Below are 21,766 nucleotides of genomic sequence, written 5' to 3'. Positions count from 1 at the left end.
AAATGTGTAACTATTTGGGATCCACCTTTTGAATATTTGAAAATGATCAATTATGGTGTTGAAGAAGAAGAAGATACTGATACTGATTTTGATGATATGAAGATAAATAAACTGAATGTGAATTCTGTTGATGAACCCGAAGAGCCACCACCACCATATGAAAAACAATGATATATCACACAAAGTATTACAAAAAGCTTTGAATTAAATCATTGAATTGATGTATTAGAAATTACAGGTTATATAATTTATATCGTTATTATAATTAATGTCATTCAAATTGTTTATGTGTTTGTACGTTTTATCATTATTCTTGATTTGTATCTTGTAAAGATTCTAAAGCCATTTTAACAATTGGTGCACCCTTTGGATCTAAATTCAAGGCTGCAGTATATTGTACTATAGCATCTAATTTTCTTCCACCATATTTATAAAGTTGACCTAATAAATAATGAACACTTGCTTCATCTGGTGCTATTTCTTCTAAACGTTGTAAATCAACAAGTGCTTCACCAAATCTATTTTCAGAATATAGTAATTGTGCCTTTTTAAATAATGGTAAGGCACTTAATGGTTGTAATTTTGCAGCTAATTCATATTGTTCTAATGCTTGATCTCGTTTACCCAATTTTTCCAACATCATACCTAAACAACACATTAAAATTGGATTAACTGGATTTAATTGAGATGCTTTTCTAAAATGGAATTCAGCTATATGGAAATTACCTAATTTTAAATTAACCATACCAATACCATACAGAGCATTGAAATGTCTTGGATCTAAGACTAATGAGGTTCTAAAACATTCCAAAGCATTATCATAAGCATCATTTGAAACATATTCATGACCTTGTAAAGTATATGCATAAACAAATTTGGAATCAATTTGAGTAGCTCTTTGAAAACATTTAATAGCTTCATCTGGATCTTTATTTAATGAAAATAAATTACCAATAGCAACCCAAGCTTCTGGTGTATTCTTATGTATACTTTGTAATTCATGAGCTAAATTACAAAGTGCAACTGAATCTTGTAAATGCCATAACAAAGTTGAATAATATTCCATATCTTCTATTCTTGTAGGATCCAATTCTCTTAATTTTTTAAAATAAACTAAAGCTTCTTCATAATTAACAATATCAAAATGTAATCTACCTAATTTACTTAAAGTCCATGGTGTATTTTTATGATTTTCAGGTAATGATGATAACAACCTTATAGCTTTAAAAGAATCATAACGACTCATAGCTTTAAAACCTTTTGCATATGATGAATAAAGACCAATCACATACTGTTCACCATATTCTTCGTTTGACAGATAAAGTGATTTTTTAGAACTATCACTTGTAGATGAATTTGAAGATAATGAAAAAATCTTATTTTTCCTCAAAGTATGTTCTGATCCTGAATTTTTCCTCGTTATAGATGGTGGCATATTTGTTGAATTTTTGGTAGCACTTGACAGAGGATGAGCAGTTAATCTTGAACTAACTTTTGAAGCAGCCAGTCTTGAAGATCTTTTTATACTTTCACTCCCCACTGAAACAGATGGTGGTTGTTTGAAAGCGTCTGATCTTGTTATTGATGATCTTGTTTTCCTTGTTGGAGCATTGGGCAGTATTGATTGTTTAACTCTTGGTGTTTGAAATTCAGGGCTTTCCTCTCGTATAGCTTTACCAAAATCAAAACCTTCAGCTTTTAATGTAGTTCTTGGAGGTGGGTTTAAATTAGAAGAATCACCAAATGGATCTCGATTATATTGATCATTATTTGAATGTGAAAAATTATTTAGTGTATCATTTGTTGAACCTAGAGAAAATTTAGCACCAGATGCAATTTTATAGATTGATTTAACTCTATAATTTGCACCCATTTTATTTAATTCTTCTATAGATTCCCATAAAAATGGATTTTCTTTCAAAGCTTTTGAATGATAAACTGCACTTTCTTTATAATCATCCACCAAAGTGAAAAGTTTTGCCAGTAAATTATAAAAAACAGCTGTATCAGGTATCAGAGAAGATGATCTATTTGATTCATAATAAGAACTTAGCGAACATGGTATATTTTCCCAAAGATTTTGATTTTTAAATAATGTACTAATACCTTCAAATGGTTTTCCAAGGGCAAGAGCAGCTTTAGCAAATACATATGTACATCCAGCATGAGATTCATTAGCTGTCAAGTTATAAGCAGCTTTATATCTTTTCAATTTCAATAGCACTAGACCATATAAATGTAATGAATCCATATCAGAATTCGTAGTCTCTGCAACTAATCTTTCCGCGGCAAATTCAGCAGATGATAAAAGATCATTATCCAACCCATAAATCACGATGGACCGTAGCTGTTGGACACTATATTCTTTGAAACTCATGATTCAATGTGTATAATGATAGTAATATCTCCCTAAGATTTAAATTAACCTGAGATGAGCTTTAATTAAACTTGCCACAAAGATCTGGGAAATGCACACAATTTAAAGCACGAAACACCCAGTAAACACAAACTTCTCTCAGCAAACACCAGCTTTCTTCTCTTCCTTCACCAGCAAAAAGAACAGTACCAAGTTTCCTTCAGCGGTTAATCTTCCAAACGAATCAAATGCTCAAAAACCGCCAAAACAAACCAGCATTTCAAAATTCAATCAAAAATCAAAACAAAAACAAAAAAATTAAGTTGGCTAGACTCCCAGATGACATAAGCAGTACGCTTTCATTTACGTAATCAGCCTGAAACAAGTACGCGCGCGAACTTCGATACATTGAAGAAGCGAAATTTGAACTTTGGAAGTCAATAATAATTTTAAAAAGGCATTGAACCAAGCGTACAAGAATTTTGGTGCTATAAGCTGTGAATTGGTTATTCAAAAACACAAACATAATGAAATGGAGAGTGGTGATACTACTCAGTTGCATCGTACAGAGCACATTGGCATGGGATCCCTTTGGTAAGTGTCTTTGGATCTGGAGTGCTGGTTCACTTGTTTTGTGTGGATCGGGATTTTTCTGACATCGCGTGTACCTGATTGTTGATGAGGTACAAGTGTCTACAGACATTAAAATGAACCACCCCCATTCATTCCAAGATGATTAATCAGATGAGATTAATGTACATATACTAACTATCACAAAAGGATGGACCCCAACTTATTATGAAAAAGGTGAAAAAGTGAATTTATTAGTTAATAGAGTTGAATCAGATTCAACTCAATTGCCCTATGCATATTATGAACTTCCATTTATATGCCCCCCTACAAAAGATGCTAGACCTTTACATCTTTCCTTAAATGAAGTGATAAGAGGTGATAGAATTTGGGGTTCAGATTATATCCTGAATTTTAATGAAGATGCTGCATGTCATAGATTATGTGATCGTATAACAAGACCTCAAGCTATCAAGAGAGCTGATGAATTAATAAGAAGTGGATATGTTGTTGAATGGCAAATTGATGATTTACCAGGTGCTACTACTTTTATAAGTTCAACTGATAATAAAAAATATTATGCTGCAGGATTTCCTTTAGGTTTTGTTAGAGATGGTAATACATATTTAAATAATCATGTTATGCTTGTTATTAGATTTCATACTGAAAAAGATGGAAAAAAGACAATTGTTGGATTTGAAGTTTATCCAAGAAGTGTTAGTGATTTCCATTGTCCTGGTGCCTCAAAGAATCATGAACATTTTATGTTAAATCCAGATTCAAATGAAAATGTTGTTATTCCATATACTTATGCAGTTTATTGGAGAGAAGAATCAAAAGTTTCATGGAGTGAAAGATGGAATTTATATTTCACTGGTGAAGTTAATGATGATCATATCCATTGGATTTCATTAATCAATTCACTTGTCCTCGTATCATTCCTTTCTGCAGTTGTTGGTGTTGTTTTATTAAGAACTTTAAATCGTGATATTCAAACTTATAATAATAGTAATATTGATATAGCAACTGATAATATTCCAATTGAAAGTGATAAAAGTGATAATTTTAATAATTCAGGTTGGAAATTAATTTCAAATGATGTATTTAGAGAACCTAAAAAACCTTTATTGTTATCAATAATTTTATCTTCAGGTGTTCAAGTGTTTTTCACAATAATTGGGGTATTAATTGTATCAGTATTGGGGATTTTGGGTCCAAATATTAGAAATAGTGTTCTTACTGCAGCTTTAAGTTTTTTCATCATTGGTGGAACTGCTGCAGGTTATTCAGGTATAAGATTTTTCAAAATGTTTAAAAATGAACAAAATGGTATTAATTCAATTAAATATTCAATTCTTTTCGGCGGAACATTACCATTTCTTGTTTTATTATCAGTTTTAATCTTAAATTGTATTGTTTGGGCAAAAGATTCATCAGTTGCTTTACCATTTGGTACTGTTGTATTATTAATTACATTTTTTTTGGTACTTGAAGTTCCATTATCAATAATTGGTGGTATATTGGGTAATAAATCCATTCCTCCAAAAAACAATGCAAATTTAAATTTACCAGTTAAAAATGTTGGAGCTCAACCAAAATTTCTTAAATATTTTTATTCAATTCCAATTTTTGGTGTTATACCATTTGGTACAATTTATGTTGAATTATTATTTGTTTTCAGATCAGTTTGGTTAGAAAAAACTTCATTTTATTATATGTATGGATTTTTATCATTTACTATCTTATTATTAAGTGTTGTTGTTATTGAATGTGTTATTGTGGCAATTTATTTATCATTAATTTATGGAGATTGGAGATGGCAATGGAGATCTTTTTGGATTGGTACAAGTGTTGCATGGTATATTGAAATTTATTCAATTTATTATTTTTTCAGTCATTTAAAAGTTACAGATTTCCCTTCAATTGTTTTATTTTTCTCTTATACTACTATATTAAGTATTTTAATTGGTATTGCAACTGGTGCTTTAGGTTTATTTGCAGCTTCAACATTTATTTATAAAATTTATGGTGCTATTAAAGCTGATTAAAATAAAACTAAAACAACTTTCTAAAAACATATTTTAAAAATCAAAATCAAAAAAATTAAATTTCAAAACCATAATATTCAATTATTAATTCACATTTGCATTTTTCCATTCTTTTTAATATAAACAAAACATTGAAAAAAGAACAATCAAATATAAATATATTGGTTTCATATAGATTTACATGGAAATTATAATTTGATATAAATATAATTATATCTTTCTTAATTTCAATTCGTTATTATATAATATTATAAATAAAATAAGCTAGTCTTTGCTTTTCTTGGAATAGCTAGGTATACTGATGTATTTAAACACTACGATATTATATGTTTACAAGTGGCCCTTTTCTTTGGTAAAAAAACGATTAATACATTAGATTTACTTATATTTCATAAAATGGATTCATTAATCTGAAAAAAAAGAAAAAAAAAACCTTTTAACTTTATAACTCATCATTACACATAAATACTGGATATTTTACAAACATTTTTTATCTTATTGTTGTTGTTGTTGTTGTGGTACTTGTTGTTGCTGTTGTTGGTTTTGGTTTTGGTTTTGGCGTCTATCATTGTTATAACGAGGACCTCCATTATTATTGTTATAACCATTGTTATTACGACGATTTTGATTTTGATTATTTCTATTTCCTTGATTATTATAATTTCTGTTATTGTTTCTTTTTTGATTATAATTTTGATTATTTCTATCATTATTATTATTGTTTCTATTTCTATTGAAACGTTGTTCTTGGTTTTGTAAATTACGTTGTTTAATTTCTCCTATTAATTCTTCAGGTAATCTTAAATATTTAACATCTTTACCTCTAACAAAGATTTCAGGTATTTTTTTAAAAGATTCACCATTCTATTTTTTGTTAGTATAGAGCTCATAATCATTATAATAATAGTTTTTACTCACAGGACTAGTTTCAATGACATCGGTTAAAGTCAAATTCATAAGGTTATCAATTTCAGTTAAAACACCGTTTATAGTTTCACCAGATTTAAGCTCCACCAAAGTTGGTTGGCCCTTAGCAGCTGTTAGCAAATACAAAGGTAGCTGTTTTCCACATGTTAGTAAGCTGTATTCCATCACCACACAATTCTCATCACTGATACTCACCATAATGTACGTTCAAAGAGTCTCAATGCCAGTGTAAACAAATATTCACAGTGTTTTAAATTAACTCATATTGGATTTCAACTTTCGAATTATCAACAATTCGAATTTTAAAAGTAATGAAAACGGGAAATCCGGGGACATTCGCGAGACAGTATCACATGACTAAACCAATAACCGAGGGTTCACGTAATCATTCTTTCAGTAAAAGTTCATTTAAACACCAAATTTAAGCGTAAAAAAGTCGTTGAAAAGAAATCTTGATACAATTGAGTAATACTGGTATTATTAGGTACTCATACATGTATTAATCACCTATTTTCCCCCAATAGAAACCCCTGTGCTACGCGGTGTGTAATTAGTTTTCCCAAAAGAGCGATAAAGTCGATCGATTTTTCAGGAAAAAGCACTTCATTTACGCGTAAGGAATTTCGCTAGACAAAACAAGATTTAAACAACCAACAATTCGGATTCAAAACCATTGGAAACCACAAAAAACAGCCTTCAAAAGCACATTATTTTGGCTATTACTTTGCTACTCCATATTGCCCTTCATTCCCAGACTTGTTCCATCTCATTCTTACTACCCAATCTTTTGCTATTTTATCACTTTGGTTATCCCTTTGAAATAATTTTTTTTACTGTCTCATAGTTAACAAGAGACATTTTGTTAAAATTAAATACCTAGAAGGTCTAAATTGTGAAGCAATATGACCACTGAAAACCTTTTCCTTGCAACATATTCTAATGTGAGTTAAATTCTTTCAAGCTTTTCTCTGGGAACTTTTTTCAGTGATACTAACATTCTATTATAGCTTGATGTTTACGAGTGTTATATTGATGAAATTCCCATTATGAGACGATGTTCAGATAATTGGGTCAACGCTACACAGATCTTGAAAGCTGCTAAATTCCCCAAAGCCCATAGAACTAGAATCTTAGAAAGAGAAGTTCAAAAAGGTACTCATGAAAAAATTCAAGGTGGTTATGGTCGTTTCCAAGGTACATGGATCCCATTAGAAGTTGCGCGTCCTTTAGCTCATAAATATAATATTACTGATGATATGGCTCCAATTTTATCCTATGTTCCAGATCCAAATACTCCATTACCAAGAAGAACTAAAGTTAAACCAACACCAACTGCATCTGCTCAACCAAGTACTAATGGAAGTGATCTTGAAAGTCCCTTAAAGAAACCTAAAAGAACTTATAACACCAAGAAGAAGAAAGCTGAAGCAGCAGCTGCTGAAAAGGCTAGATTAGAACTACAACAACAAAGATCTTTCAATGAAGCTCAAAATTTAGCACCTTCTCAAGAAGATATATTTTGGCAACAACCAAAACAAAACTTACCACATTTACAAAATGGTGACTTATCTCATCAATCTAATAATTATTTACCTCAACAATTTCCACAAGTACCTCAACAAGCAACATTTGGACAATTTCAACCAGCACCACAACTTCATCATCAACAAAGCTTTCAACAATTACAACAACAACAACAGCAACAACAACAACAACAGCAGCAACAACAACAACAAGCATATAGATTTCAACAACAACCACAACAATCTCAACAACATCAAATTATTTCACAACCTCAATTTTATCAACCACAAGAATATCAACAACATAGACCCACAGGATCAGCTGGTGAAAATTGGTCTCAAGATGATGGTTCTTTATCAACTCAAATGGATGAAGTTATGAGAGACTCTGATACTTCAATATCATCAGGTCATTCTTCACCTCAAAATTCAGATATTAAAAATGCAAAAGTTATATATACAGAAAATTTAATTCAATTTTTCAGTAATGAAACTGATGAAGTTCCACAAGTTTTACATCATCCACCAAATGATTTTGATTTTAATGAACAAATTGATGAAGAAGGTCATACTCCATTACATTGGGCAAGTGCAATGGCAAATGTTCCATTAATTGAATTATTATTAAAATTTGGTTCAGATCCATTGAATCCAAATTCAACTGGATTAAATTGTATTTCAAGGGCAATTTTTTTCAATAATTCATTTCAAAAAAATAATTTCCATAAATTAGTTGATCTTATGAAAAATTGTCTTTATACTCCAGATAAAAGTGGTAGAACTCCAATGCATTATATTTGTGAATCTATAAAGACAAAATATGATACTTCAAAATATTATTTAGAAATAATATTAAATAAATTATCTCAAGGTAATGAAAATTTATTAAGAATTGTGGTTAATCATAAAGATTTTAAAGGTAATTCTGCTTTAGATTTAGCAAAATTTTCAAATAATCCTGAATTAGTTGAATTATTAACTCGTTATGGTGCTGTTACTTCACCAACACAGGAAGAAGCACTTGAAGATATTCAAGAAAATGGTAATGATACCGTGAGTTTTATTAAAGAAGATTCAAGTTTTATTAAAGATGAAGATGAAACTTTAGATGCTCCAATCCCACCAATTCCAAGTTTACCATTACAAGAAGTTGGTCCAATTTTCACTTCAATGTTAAGTTCATTAGCTGATGCTTATGATAATGAATTGAAGGCAAAAGAAGAAGAAAATGAACATACGAAAACTATATTACAGGATTTGGAAGCTGATATAAAAAGTACAGAAGCTAAGAATCAAGTTGTTTTAGCTCAAATAGATAATGGATCTTCATTAGATGAATTGTTAAGCAACATTGAAAATTTAGAACAAGTTTGTGAACAAAAGACAAATCATTTAAATAAATTAATAGAGAGAAGTCAAGCTTTAAGTCTGGCTAAATTGGTTCATAAGGAAGAATCATCTATAAGTTTGATGAATAATAATTCTAATGAATTTGATTTAGCATTACATTTAACTAAATTACAATTTAATAGAAGAGGTGTTGTGGAAAAAATATTGAATGAATTAACAAAACAAAGTATAAATAGTAAGATGAATAATTATAGAAGATTGATTTCAATTTCTTGTGATTTAAAATTTGAAAATATTGATGAATTAATTGATGAGATTGAAAATGATTTAACTTCAACAGCTCAAAAAGCTGAATAAACAACAATACAATTTGAACTTTTTTGAACACCCAGGGATATATCCTTCATTTTGCACATATTATATAATTATATTAATGTACCCTTTAATGATTTTTTTTGAAATCAAGAGATTATTACTCGTAATTTTATGTGACATATAGACTTGACCGGAATTGACGATCCAAAGCTCATCGCACAAAATCCTGCAGATCCGAGGTGGGTGACCCTGATCAAAAAAATTTCTGCAATGCGCAGAAAAAAAAATATCTATAAAGAAATGTAAGTAAAAAGATGCATTTATATTGTAACATTCCGGACTCTTCAAAGACTTTTTCCATCTCTTTCTACTTGAAAAGCTTTTCTTCAGAGGTCTGGTTCAACCGCTTCATTCATATTTCATAAATAATTATTAGACAAAAATGGATCAACAGTTCGTCGCTAGTTTACAAGAGACTTTAACCCAAGTCACTTTGCCTGATTCAGCTGCTATTAAAGCTGCTACTGCAAAACTTTCAAATGAATTCTACCCAAACCCAGCTTCATTACCAGCTATCATCTATATTTTACAAAACAATCCAAATGATCAAATAAGACAATTGGCAGCTGTTGAATCTAGAAAATTGGTTAACAAACATTGGGAAACCGTGGATCAAAGTATTAAAAATGAAATTAAAGAATCAATCTTAACTTCCACTTTTAAAGAACAATCAAAATTAATTCGTCATTCTGCTGCTAGAGTTGTTGCTGCTATTGCTGAATACGAATTTTCTACCAACACTTGGGAATCATTATTACCATTATTAGTCAATGCTGCTGTTGATGATTCAAATGTTGCAGGTAAAGAAACTTCAACTTTCGTCTTATTATCAATTTTGGAAACTAATTTACCAGAATTAGAACAACATGTTAAATCATTCTTAGAATTATTTGCTAAAACTTTACATGACCAAAACAGTAATGAAGTTAGATCAAACTCTGTTTTAGCTTTAGGTTCCGTTGCTAACTTGATTGAATCAAGCTTACATATTGATAATGGAATGGCTACTGCTTTCAAAAATTTGATCCCATCAATGGTTGATGTTTTAAAAGAAGTCATTGCAAGCGGTGATGAAGTTATTTCAAAACAAGTTTTCAACTCTTTAAACGATTTAATTTTATTAGATACTAAATTAACTGGTGATAACTTGATTATTTTGATCCAAATTATGACTGAAATTGCCTTAAACAATCAATTAGATGATGAAATTAGAGTTTTCGCTTTCCAATTCTTAACTTCAGCTATTACTTTCAGAAAAACTAAAATCTCATCAAAGAAATTAGGTCGTGATTTAACTTTAGCTGCTTTGAAAATTGCTTCCGAAGAAGTTGATGTTGAAGCTGAATTAGCCAATGATGAAGATGAAAATGAAAATGAAGAAAATGAACCAACTTCATTAGCTTTAAGATTATTAACTGTCGCATCATCAGAATTACCACCATCACAAGTTGTTAACCCAATTTTTGAACAATTAAACTCTCTTTTGAGCTCTACCAACCAATTCGAAAGAAGAGCTGGTTTCTTAGCTATCGGTGCTACTGCTACTGGTGCTCCAGATTACTACAGTGGTCATTTAGATAAAGTTGTTCAAGCTATTGTCGGTGGTTTGAAAGATTCAGAATTACTTGTTAGAGTTAGTGCTTTACGTGCTTTAGCTCAATTAACTTCTGAATTACAAGATTTATTAGCTGAATTCCACGAACAATTATTACCTTTAGTCATTGAAATCATTGACAGTGCAACAAATGCTGTTGTTTACAAATATGCTTGTACTTCATTAGATACTTTGATTGAATTTATGTCACATGATGCTATTGTCAACTATTTGGAACCATTAATGAACAAATTATTCCACATGTTACAAGTTACTGAAAAATCAAGCTTAAGATCTATCATTGTTTCTGCTATTGGTTCAACTGCTTATGCTGCTGGTACTGCTTTCAGACCATACTTTGACAAATCAGTTGAAATTTTACAACACTTTATTCAAAACTCTGCTTCAGTTGAAGGTTTAGAAGAAGATGATATTGAATTAAGAGCCTTAACTTTTGAAAATATCTCCACTATGGCCAGAGCTGTTGGTTCTGAATCATTCAGTAAATACGCTGAACCATTAGTTGATGCTGCTTACACTTCAATCAACTCAGAAAACTCAAGATTAAGAGAATCTGGTTATGCTTTCGTCTCAAACATGGCTAAGGTTTACAAAAAAGATTTTGCTCCATTCTTACCAAAAGTTATGCCAATCATTTTCAAATGTTTAGAACAAGAAGAATTTAACATCAATGTTAACGAAGATGATCTTGAAGACGGCTTTGATGAAGAAGAAGATTTAACTAACAAATTCCAAGTTCACACTGGTATCACCATTGAGAAGGAAATTGCTGCCATTGCTTTATCAGAATTAGCCTTAGGTACTAAAGATTTATTTGCTGAATACGTTGAACAAGCTGTTGAAACATTATCTAAACAAGCCGAAGAATCATATGGTATGAGAGAAACTGCTTTAGCTTGTTTATGGAAAGTTGTTGAAGCTATGGTTTCAATCACTGTTGTTAACAAAAACTACCCAATTGGTGCTCCAGCTTCTTCTTATGTTGATGCTAACATCTTAAACTTGATCAAACATGCTAGAGAATTATCTATCCGTGCTTTAGGTGAAGAATACGAATTATCCATGGTTGCTGCTATCTTGGATTCATTCGCTGAATTATTGAAGAGATACGGTGCTATCATTGTTATTGATAACGGTGACAGTCAAAACTTGGAAGATTTATGTGCTGAATTAATGCAAATTTTGAAAGGTGAACATTTATCACAAACTTTAGATGATGATGAAATCCCAGAAGATGAAGAAGCTGATGCTTCAGAAACCGATGCTATGTTATTTGAAAGTGCTTTAGAAGTCCTTGTCAACCTTTCATTAGCTTTAGGTCCAGATTTCAACAAAATCTTCAGCTCATTCAAAGATATCATTGCTTCAAATGTTACCTCAAAGAGTAAAAACAAAAAAGTCTCAGCTATTGGTGCATTAGCTGAAATTGGTTCTGGTTTAAAATCATCAAACCCATACACTGATGAATTCTTACAAATGTTTACTCAACGTTTACAAAATGATAAATCTGTTGAAGTTAGAGGTAATGCTGCTTACGGTATCGGTGTTTTAATCTACCATTCCAACAACAACTACTCAAGTACATACCCAGATATCTTCAACTTATTATCAACTTTATTATCAAAAGTCCAAAAACAAGAAGCTAACGTTGAAGAAGACGATGAAGAATCCAAGGATGTTATTCACAGATCATATGCTAATGCTTGTGGTTGTGTTGCTAGATTAGCTTTAAAACAACAAGATTCTACTCCATTGAACGTTGTTTTACCAATCTTATTTGAACATTTACCATTACAATCTGCCTTCGAAGAAAACACTCCAATCTTTGAATTAATTGCTAAATTATACCAAGATTCAAATGAAGAAATTGTCCAATTCACTCCAAAAGTTGTTGAAGTCTTTGCTGATGTTTTCTTAAAAGAAGCTGAAAGAGAAAAATTAGAAAGAGAATCCACTTTAGGTAGAGAAGAAAATATTGATAGATTCAAACAATTTGAAACTCCAGAATTAAAAGCTAAAATTGTCGATTTATTAAAATACTTGGATTCTAAATACTCTGGTGTTGTTTCTCAAAATGCATTCTTGAAACAAGTTGTTGCTTAAGTTTAAGAATTACCATTTCTGCATACAACTCACCCGATCCCCCAAACATTGTCATAATAGTAATACATAGAAGTCATACAAGATATAGTTGATACCTCCTTTTTGTCGATATACTGATACACATATTTTGTTTTATAATTTTGCTTGAATAAAATTGTCATATACGTTAAAACTTTTGGTGTAGTTTAAATTTCCGCGAATTAATACCAAACTAGATCCGAAAATTTTGGCTCATGTTGACAGATAGATAATATCAGATCTCCATCGAGTACTATCCTAAACGGGACTTTCAATTGAGTCAACAAGATCATGGTAGCTGATGAGAGTGCCAAAAAGAGTGATAGTCATCCAGATGAACTAGTCCCTGATCATGAACCATCTTCACCAACCAGAGAATTACCAGAATTAACTTTCAGTAATGTCATAGCTGATATACTTTATGGATTCAAACAACTCATATTTAACCCAGAATTCACCAAGATAGTGATCCCAATTCTATTGGTGGTTGAGTCCATTGCAGTAAAGCTTATCAAGGGGTTTATATCGTACACTGAAATTGATTATACGGCGTACATGGAACAAGTCACTATAATTAATAGTGGTGAGTTAAACTATGCAAACATTTTTGGTGGTACAGGTCCATTAGTATATCCAGCTGGTCATGTTTGGATTTATAGATTCTTATCTTGGTTAACATATGGAACTAAAAACATCGAAGTTGGTCAAACATTTTTTGGCTGGTTATATGTCATAACTTTAGCCCTTGTGTTTTTGGTTTACCTTAGATTGAATGTCCCACCATGGACTGTTCATTTGTTAACATTATCTAAAAGATTACATTCCATTTACGTTTTGAGGTTATTTAATGATTGCTTTACTACATTTTTCATGGTTGTCACAGTTTTGACTTTACAACAGGCTAGTGTTTGGAAAACATCTAGACCAAGATTGTCTAAATTATTGAGTAATCAAATTGCTGGTATTTTATTCGGGATTGCAATTTCTATTAAAATGAATGCATTATTGTACTTACCTGGATTTGGTATTGCTGTTTACTTCTTAAACAACGAAGTCATTTTAAGAGCTCTGGTTCCTTTGGTTGTTGTTGTGTTGACTCAAGCTGTTATCAGCTGGCAATTTTTGTTTAGTGGAGCTGAAATCAGAGACAGTTATTTGGCCAACGCTTTCGATTTCAAAAGAAGATTTCTTTACAAATGGACCGTCAATTGGAGGTTCTTATCTGCTGATATTTTCAACTCTACAAAATTCCATCATATCTTATTATTTCTTCATATTGCATTATTGTTGACTTTCTTATTTAGAAAATGGGCTAAACCCTCCATTACAGGTAAAAGTAACATTCAGCTTTTGTTAGATCTATTCAAGGTTCATAAACAAACAGTATCACCAAAACATGTGATAAATGACCCATCAAAAGCACCAATGTATGTTATGGGAGTAATGGCAAGTTCAAATTTGATTGGTATAATTTGTTCAAGAAGTTTACACTATCAATTTTTATCATGGTATGCTTGGACTTTCCCATATATGTTATATTTGGGTAATATTAATTGGATTGTCTCAGTTATTTTATTCGTTGCACATGAATGGTGTTGGAATGTTTTTCCATCTACAGAACATAGTTCTGCAGTGTTGTTGGCTATAAATGTTGCTGTCATAGGTGGTTACTTTTTCAATAATCGTTTAGAAATAAAAGTTGAAAATAGCAAGAAAGTAAAATGAATAAACCCAAACTACAAAAGTACGTTTATAACTAGAAAATATGAGATTGTTCATCAATATATTCGATTGAACTATGAAATAATGGTATATAACAATAATATTTAATATATAAGATAATGACCAATTTGAAAAATAATATAATCACTTTCCCAAATACGATCTATATGTCTAATGAGGGTTTCTGTTGAGAACCATCTTTTTTGTAAATTTAGGAATAAATAAAAGTGACAACAATTGAAGTGAAGAAATTAAACGATTAATAATACCGAAAGATGAAAAAAAAAACATGAAGAAATAGAAGAAACAGAACAAACAGAACAAACAGAACAAATAAGAACAATAGAGAACATAAGCACAAAAAACACAAACCAAACAAATGGCAACTTGGTAAATGAAACTAGAACCACCTTTAATATGTGAAACCCTTTATAATTTATGAATAGACAACGAAATTGACAAAAAGTAGACCATAAAAAATGAAACAGCACAATAACGGTTTCAATCAATCAGTTGCTTCAACACTGTCTTTCCAATAGCTATCGAAGTTACTCAACTCGCCACCATCAGTATTCAAAAAATTTTCCAAGTTGAAATTATCGTCACCAGCCAGATCATTTGAAAAGTCTGATAATGGGAAATCATTGTACAGATCATTTGAAATAGCATGTGAATTATGACCTGAAAGCATTTGAGAACCACCCAGCATTTCATCGCTAGGTTTAGTGATATCTTTATCATCTGATTGTGACAAGGTTGGTTCTTGAGGTTGACTTTCATCTTGAGGTTGTTGAGATTGAGCTTGTTGTTCATCTGTATTTGTGTTTGTTGCATTTTCAGAGTTAGGTGGAGTCAGTTGTGATGAAGCCTTTTCTTCTTTTAAATTAGATTCCTTCTTAACGGCTGCAGTATTATTGTTATTGTTGTTGCTGTTTCCGACTGCATTTGGTGTCAATGGAGTAGTTGGAGTTGGTGGTTCAGATGTATTGTTGTTATTATTTAATGCAGCATTCTTCTTACTTTTTCTTTTAGCTGGTTCCTTCTTCTTTCGGCCATTGGCAGTAGTTTTGGTACCATTTTCAATTGATTTATTGTTTCCAACAGCAGGTGATGATGAGGGTGTACCATTTTTCAAATTTTTCTTTGGTGGTGGCATCTTTGAGTTCAATGGACTCTTTTTCTTTTCATTACCATTACTTAAACTGTCTTTCTTAGAACCATCCAGCATTCTTTTATTTTCACGTTCCAACAGCATCAGTTGCATTTGATAATCTTGTAATGCAATAGTACTTGATGATGAATTTGAATCTTTTTCTTGTTGATTTATTAATGGACTTGGATTTGAAGAATTGCCTTGATTTGTAGTAGAATTTTTCAAGTTTGAAGATGAACCTGGTGAAGTATTATCATTCTTATTAGCATTTGCATTAACAGGAGAGCCTGCAGTTAATGGTGAAGGATGATTGCTTGAATTGTCCAATTTTGGTTTCTTGTTTGGACTTGCACCGCCAGATCTTTGTTTAGTATTATTAGTTGAATTTGGTGTATTAGCACCATTAGAAACAACAGGTGTTGGAGGTTGAGGTCCATAAGGTGGTCCAGGGATTGTAGGAGCTTTAAATTGTTGAAACTGTGGAAATTGCTGTTGCTGTTGTTGTCTCATTTGATTCATTTGAAATTGAGCCTGAGCTTGTTGTTGTTGAAGTCTTGCATAACTTGGAGGAATAGAACCAGGACCAGTAGGAATATTCACTCTTTTTTGATTTGCCAGCAGCTGGTTTTGATGTTGTTGGAAGTGTTGCTGAACTTCCTGTTGAGTCTGTGAAGGTTGTAAGGGCTGACTATGAGGAGACATAAAATTATTTGCATCATTTTGTTGTTGTTGATGTTGTTGATGTTGACCAAATTGACCTCCAATTGCAGCACCAGCACCTGCTCCAAAATTTGACGCACCACCAAATGGACCAGCTTGGACATTTGTAGCACCTCCAGGGTGTTGAGGAAGTTGACCTGGTATTTGGCCTTGTGTTTGATTTCTATGCTGAGCCAATAACTGTTGTTGATGCTGTTGTTGTATTAACAATTGTTGTTGCTGTTGAGGATTTGGAGGATTATGAAGTGTTTGCATCCCAGAGAAACCTTGAGCTTGAGCATGAGCAGCATGGAATGTTGAGCTATGTAATGCATGTTCTTTTCTTTGACGAACTAGTTGTAATTGATAATAATGTTGAGCATTTTCAGATCCACCTCTATGTGTTCTTGCATTGAAAACATCCCAAAAGATTTGCCACCATTCATAAAGAAAACCTTGTGGAGCATCCATAGATATTGCCAATGGTAATAAATCTTTCTGAGGAGGTGTTTTGACCACTTTATTTTGGTTGTTATCAGTTGGAACATCAGCTTCTTTAATAAAAGTTTGTGCGGTTTGTGGAAGTGAGGATTTTATTAAAAAATCATAGACATAAGCATTCAATAATTGCTTTGAATTGGAGGAAATCAGATCATTCACAAACTTTTTAGCAGCAGCATCATTTTTGGACTGTTGATTCTGTTTTTGTACACCACTCATGACAGCGGTTGTTGAAGTTGTTGATTTCTATCACGCTTTCAGATAATTAACAAAGGGCGGCTATAAAGAGGACCAATGTTTTTGAGCGCTTTTGAATTGAGACTTATGAGCAAAGTGTGGATGTATTATGATGAATTAAATGATGATAATCTAGCAAGAATGTGAACCAAACGTTGGTTTATTGTTTTGAATATTCAAGTCTTAAATCTCCTTTTGATTTTTGGTTTGCGTTCTCAAATTTCTAATTGAAAACCAACTCTTAGCCAAACCTTCACGAACTTTTTGGCTTAATTTGCGAGGGGGGTCAAAAATTCAAGGAAATAAACTGAACTGGAAACAAATCTGAATCTAATGAGCGGATTCAAATTAAAAATTGCACTTAGCCGTCTTTAAAATCTCTTGTAGGTTGTGAGACTAGACGGGTGTTTTGCACTTTGATCTTTTGTTTTCAGTTTTTAAAAACTGTGAATGGTAATTGATAGGGCCTATTATTACTAGGCAGGCTATCAATTTTTATTTTCTTTTCAACTGTCAAACTTGAGAATCCACCGGTGGGAAATGAAAACAAGGTGAAGAAATCGGGAACGCGCTCACTAACCGCTTCCTGACAGGGTAGATTCCGACGTGAGGGTAATCTTTACCGGGTCGGTTTTTCCTCCTCGAATCTCGGATTTCGCTAGTTTTGGATGTGAAGACTGTATAGTATTTTCACAAGTCAACATAAATGATCCGTTTTCGGCACATCAATATAGTTCGTAGTGTTGATTTATAATTAACTCTAGTACGCGGATTAGATGATAGACCATCTGTATTTTGCTACTTGGTGGTCTTTCATATCCGAAGCTGATATTTTTCACTCCTACAAGTAGTGAAAAGAACTGGCTTCCCACGCGTCGTCAAAACTATTTATTCAAATTGCATTGAAAGAGATTGGTTTCATCTTGAGCTGAGCTGAATGCTGATATAATATGATTTGACAGATTTTCACAATCAATTAGAATTGAAGTGAGCAATGAGTATTTATATTAATTGGCAAATGTCAGCTGTTATTCTTGTCAATTGAGCTGCGCGTATATATATATACTGGGTGATCAGATCATCCTTGCGTAAGTTATCAGCTAGCTGAGGATATCAGAGTATTCCATATATACAATATCATAATTACATCAAAAGTTCGTCACTATAGTAGATTCAACTCTCATCTCAATACTATTCCATATGGGCAATGGGCATCTTGATTCTCCTGATGTCTTGCTCAACAATTTTACTACATTTTTTCTAATTGAATGCATGCAAGGTACAGATAATAAAGAAGCTGCGATCAACCCGACCGCACGATGCCCATCATACACGGCGGCCCTACAAGAACAATTCAAACTGGCTTCAAGATATCTTCTAAGCGAACGATATATATACAATTCATACTTCCCATTGGTTCACTTGAGTATAGATCAGTCTAGATTTCGTGTGTCTTTTAAAGAGCACTAAAATATGCTCTTTAAAGGCATGGACCTAATCACAGCTCGTGTCTAAGAAATTTGATGGATTAGCTGTCAGATGTGTGGTCTAAACCTTCATAATTCGTCGATCTCTGAAGCACGCTTCCCTAGACCTAGATAACACTTCATAAAGCAGTACTCTGGTACCATTAAGCTCACATCACCATAGTGGGTCTAAATTGATCATATAGAGACACATAGAATGCTTTAACAAAAATTCATACAAGATCAAGCCATGTTCAAGTTAAAATTTCTTCTTTTAAAGTGACTCGGTTAAATTTTTGTTTTGTGATCCAATTTTTAACAAACCGCGAATCCACCTTGAAAATGCACCTGTTACCTCCGAGTTACATAGACAATAGAGTACTACACGTATATAGTATATAGTATACACCAGGCCGCCTAGTATCGACAACTAGAAACCACAACTTGTAATCGTTTGCGTGGTAAACTACGAGTACAATAAAATAACATTATTTAATGGATAACCAACACTAATTAAAATGTTGTCTTTCATAATCTTTCTATATCTATTAAAGATCTTAGACATATAGTACTTAACATTCAAAACTCTATTCATGTCGATCCCCCTTATGCATTATTTGTCATCTCATTTCTAAACAAAACCTCATTAGAATCAACCTCATCTTCAAGATCTTCCACATCATCGTGTCCTGTTAGTTGCTCAGAGATTTTGAGTAATTCATTTGTACTCAATTCCACAATTCTTGAGATATCTTTAAGAGTTATTGTTCCTTTGAAATTGCCACCACTACTGAACAAAACAAATCTTGGTTTTAGCTTGAAAAAGTATTCCACCAGTGTTGGTAATGGTAAATTGGGACTCAAATTAACATAGTTTTTTTCAATTAAGTTATATTCTGGGAAGCTAAGTCCAGGACCTAATTCTTGAGATTCATTCTCCACCAAAGTAACATTTGTTGAATTTGATAAGTTGTAATTCTTATCAAGCTCGTATTTCAAATCACTTAAAGATATCCATCCCAAAAGTTTAGGGTCGTCCCTTTTAAATAGAACCGGAATACCTTGGAAATCACGTTCAACTAAATATTTCAAATCTTCCACTGTAGTTCTATCTTCAACATATAATACATTCATTTTCTCCATTGGCGTCATAAAAACTTCACTCTTTATCAAAGGTAAAGGTTTTAAAATTTCATTTAAGTATGGATAACCAAAAAACTGAATCCATAAATCATAACAACCTTTTTCATCAAATTTATCACTTGTCCATCTTGCTACTAAAACGGTAATCATAATTGGTAAAACATAAGTCAAGGCACCTGTTAGCTCAAAAACTGTTACCACCACCCAGACTGTCATCTTTGTAACACCTGTTAAGAACGCAGCAGATCCAACAACAGCATATGCACCAGGTGATATACACAATGTACTATTTTCTTCACACAATCTAGATAATGTACCATTAGAATTTTGTAAGCTTTCAAAAACAATCCCCAGTAATCTACCAACAATAGCACCAATTGTTAGTGAAGGCATCAACACACCAGCAGGGACAGAAGTACCAAAAGTATAAGATGTTAATAGTACTGCAACAATACCAGTTAAGAATAGTAATGAAGATCCTTGAAATTTGCTATCATCACAGAGACCACCAATGATATTTGATTCTTCAGCTGCACAATCTTTATAAAGTCTAGTGATTAAGGTGGTCAATGGTAATCTTGGAAAAATTAATGGATAAGTTATAACAGAAGTAACAATTGATAATCCAATAATTTCTAAAACTTGGAAATGTTCTCCTTGCGTCTTCACAAGTCTTTCTCTTAATTGAGCAAACCACATATTTAATCTATTGAAAACAGCACCATAAACACCACCCAATATACCTAATAAGATAAATCCCAGCATTTCAATACTTAACCACTGGTTTTCCATAGTTACAAGAACATCTGTATTTTCTTTGAATGAGTTCAGTACCACGACACCAGCCATACAACAGACGAACGAGCTCCACATTTTGTCACTCGCATTGAAATAAGAAGTAACTTGTTCCAAAGTGAATAAGACACCACCAATTGGTGCATTAAACGCAACTGAAATCCCAGCAGCTGTTGCAGCTAGTAGTAATTCTCTCCTTATAGCTTCATTATTATTCAATGAAGGGAGCCTTTTGATAATAAAGTCTGCACAGCAACAAGATACATGAACCAGTGGACCTTCCTTACCGGCCCACATACCAGAGCTAACAATTAATGTCAACCCAATAAATTTCACCAACATTGTCTTTAATGTCAAATAATCTTTTATGACTAGCCCACTTATAATAGTTTTAGCTTCTGAAATACCCGAGGTTTTAATAAAAGCAGTATCTTTAACAATAAATGCTGTAGAGACGGCTAAAATTAATGAGGTGATCAAGTATAAGAAATACTTATAAATGAAACTACCAGCAGCATTTTTATTTATATGAATGACTTGATCCCATTGTAACCAATTCTCACATACATCACCTTCATTAATACCTTTACAACAATTTGAATACGTCATATAGACACCTTGCTTACAAACACCACCTTTCAAATCAGTAAGCCATTTGTATAAATAATCTAAACTTGCAGTCAATATTCCGATAAGTACACCTGTTCCAATCAATACAATCCATTTGGAACTATTCCTTATGAAAGCATGCCATTTAGAATGTGATGATTCAAGTTGTATATCATTTTGTTTCTTGGATTGTCTTTCTCTTGAATATTCATGAGGCCAATCGATTGATGAAAGATCTTTGTAATGTTTTTGTCGTATTGGTGAAGTATTAGTTGTAAATGCAGTTTCCTCTTGAAATTCTATGATGGGTATCCCATCCCAACGATCTGGATTTAAGTCCCAAGTAGACATTATTAAGTGAGTGACAAATAAAAGGATATATGACCTTTAGGCTTCTAGTTTGAATATCAAATGAACTTCATTAGAGATTGTATAACAGATGGTACAGGTATACTTATTTACCCGCGAACTCTACCCGGTGTTGATTTTCCTTGCGCGAAATTTCAATTTTTGTAGTACCTATTCGAGTTTTTTGATTTAGAAATGGCATTCAAAA

General features: G+C 32.2%; 8 protein-coding genes across 8 annotated transcripts; 4 read left to right on the top strand and 4 right to left on the bottom strand.

Moving 5' to 3' along the window:
• Window positions 1-307: 307 nt before the first annotated feature.
• On the bottom strand, window positions 308-2,377 carry CDC27 (anaphase promoting complex subunit CDC27; the record flags this gene model as incomplete). The annotated part of the gene is made up of 1 exon (XM_011275152.1): window positions 308-2,377. One exon carries the CDS (start codon window positions 2,375-2,377, stop codon window positions 308-310), a length of 2,070 nt encoding a protein of 689 aa, XP_011273454.1.
• Window positions 2,378-2,604: 227 nt separating this feature from the next.
• TMN3 (Tmn3p) lies at window positions 2,605-4,974 on the top strand (the record flags this gene model as incomplete). The annotated part of the gene is made up of 2 exons (XM_011275151.1): window positions 2,605-2,707; window positions 3,137-4,974. 2 exons carry the CDS (start codon window positions 2,605-2,607, stop codon window positions 4,972-4,974), a joined length of 1,941 nt encoding a protein of 646 aa, XP_011273453.1.
• Window positions 4,975-5,469: 495 nt separating this feature from the next.
• LSM4 (U6 snRNA complex subunit LSM4) lies at window positions 5,470-6,099 on the bottom strand (the record flags this gene model as incomplete). The annotated part of the gene is made up of 2 exons (XM_011275150.1): window positions 5,470-5,795; window positions 5,889-6,099. 2 exons carry the CDS (start codon window positions 6,097-6,099, stop codon window positions 5,470-5,472), a joined length of 537 nt encoding a protein of 178 aa, XP_011273452.1.
• An 848-nt stretch (window positions 6,100-6,947) lies between these two features.
• SWI4 (SBF complex DNA-binding subunit SWI4) lies at window positions 6,948-9,131 on the top strand (the record flags this gene model as incomplete). The annotated part of the gene is made up of 1 exon (XM_011275149.1): window positions 6,948-9,131. The coding sequence occupies one exon, from the start codon at window positions 6,948-6,950 to the stop codon at window positions 9,129-9,131; it is 2,184 nt and encodes a 727-aa protein (XP_011273451.1).
• A 400-nt stretch (window positions 9,132-9,531) lies between these two features.
• KAP123 (karyopherin KAP123) lies at window positions 9,532-12,867 on the top strand (the record flags this gene model as incomplete). Its single annotated transcript, XM_011275148.1, has 1 exon — window positions 9,532-12,867. One exon carries the CDS (start codon window positions 9,532-9,534, stop codon window positions 12,865-12,867), a length of 3,336 nt encoding a protein of 1,111 aa, XP_011273450.1.
• A 309-nt stretch (window positions 12,868-13,176) lies between these two features.
• ALG3 (dolichyl-P-Man:Man(5)GlcNAc(2)-PP-dolichol alpha-1,3-mannosyltransferase) lies at window positions 13,177-14,610 on the top strand (the record flags this gene model as incomplete). The annotated part of the gene is made up of 1 exon (XM_011275147.1): window positions 13,177-14,610. One exon carries the CDS (start codon window positions 13,177-13,179, stop codon window positions 14,608-14,610), a length of 1,434 nt encoding a protein of 477 aa, XP_011273449.1.
• A 502-nt stretch (window positions 14,611-15,112) lies between these two features.
• On the bottom strand, window positions 15,113-17,179 carry BN7_4293 (uncharacterized protein; the record flags this gene model as incomplete). Its single annotated transcript, XM_011275146.1, has 1 exon — window positions 15,113-17,179. One exon carries the CDS (start codon window positions 17,177-17,179, stop codon window positions 15,113-15,115), a length of 2,067 nt encoding a protein of 688 aa, XP_011273448.1.
• A 2,090-nt stretch (window positions 17,180-19,269) lies between these two features.
• On the bottom strand, window positions 19,270-21,561 carry GEF2 (Chloride channel protein; the record flags this gene model as incomplete). The annotated part of the gene is made up of 1 exon (XM_011275145.1): window positions 19,270-21,561. The coding sequence occupies one exon, from the start codon at window positions 21,559-21,561 to the stop codon at window positions 19,270-19,272; it is 2,292 nt and encodes a 763-aa protein (XP_011273447.1).
• Window positions 21,562-21,766: the final 205 nt, after the last annotated feature.

Source organism: Wickerhamomyces ciferrii, contig 00152, assembly GCF_000313485.1.
Source record: "Wickerhamomyces ciferrii WGS project CAIF00000000 data, strain NRRL Y-1031 F-60-10, contig 00152, whole genome shotgun sequence".
Taxonomy (NCBI): Eukaryota; Fungi; Ascomycota; class Saccharomycetes; order Phaffomycetales; family Wickerhamomycetaceae; genus Hansenula; species Hansenula ciferrii.
Note: the sequence above shows the minus strand (reverse complement) of the source record. Positions and strands in the feature narration are given on the sequence as shown.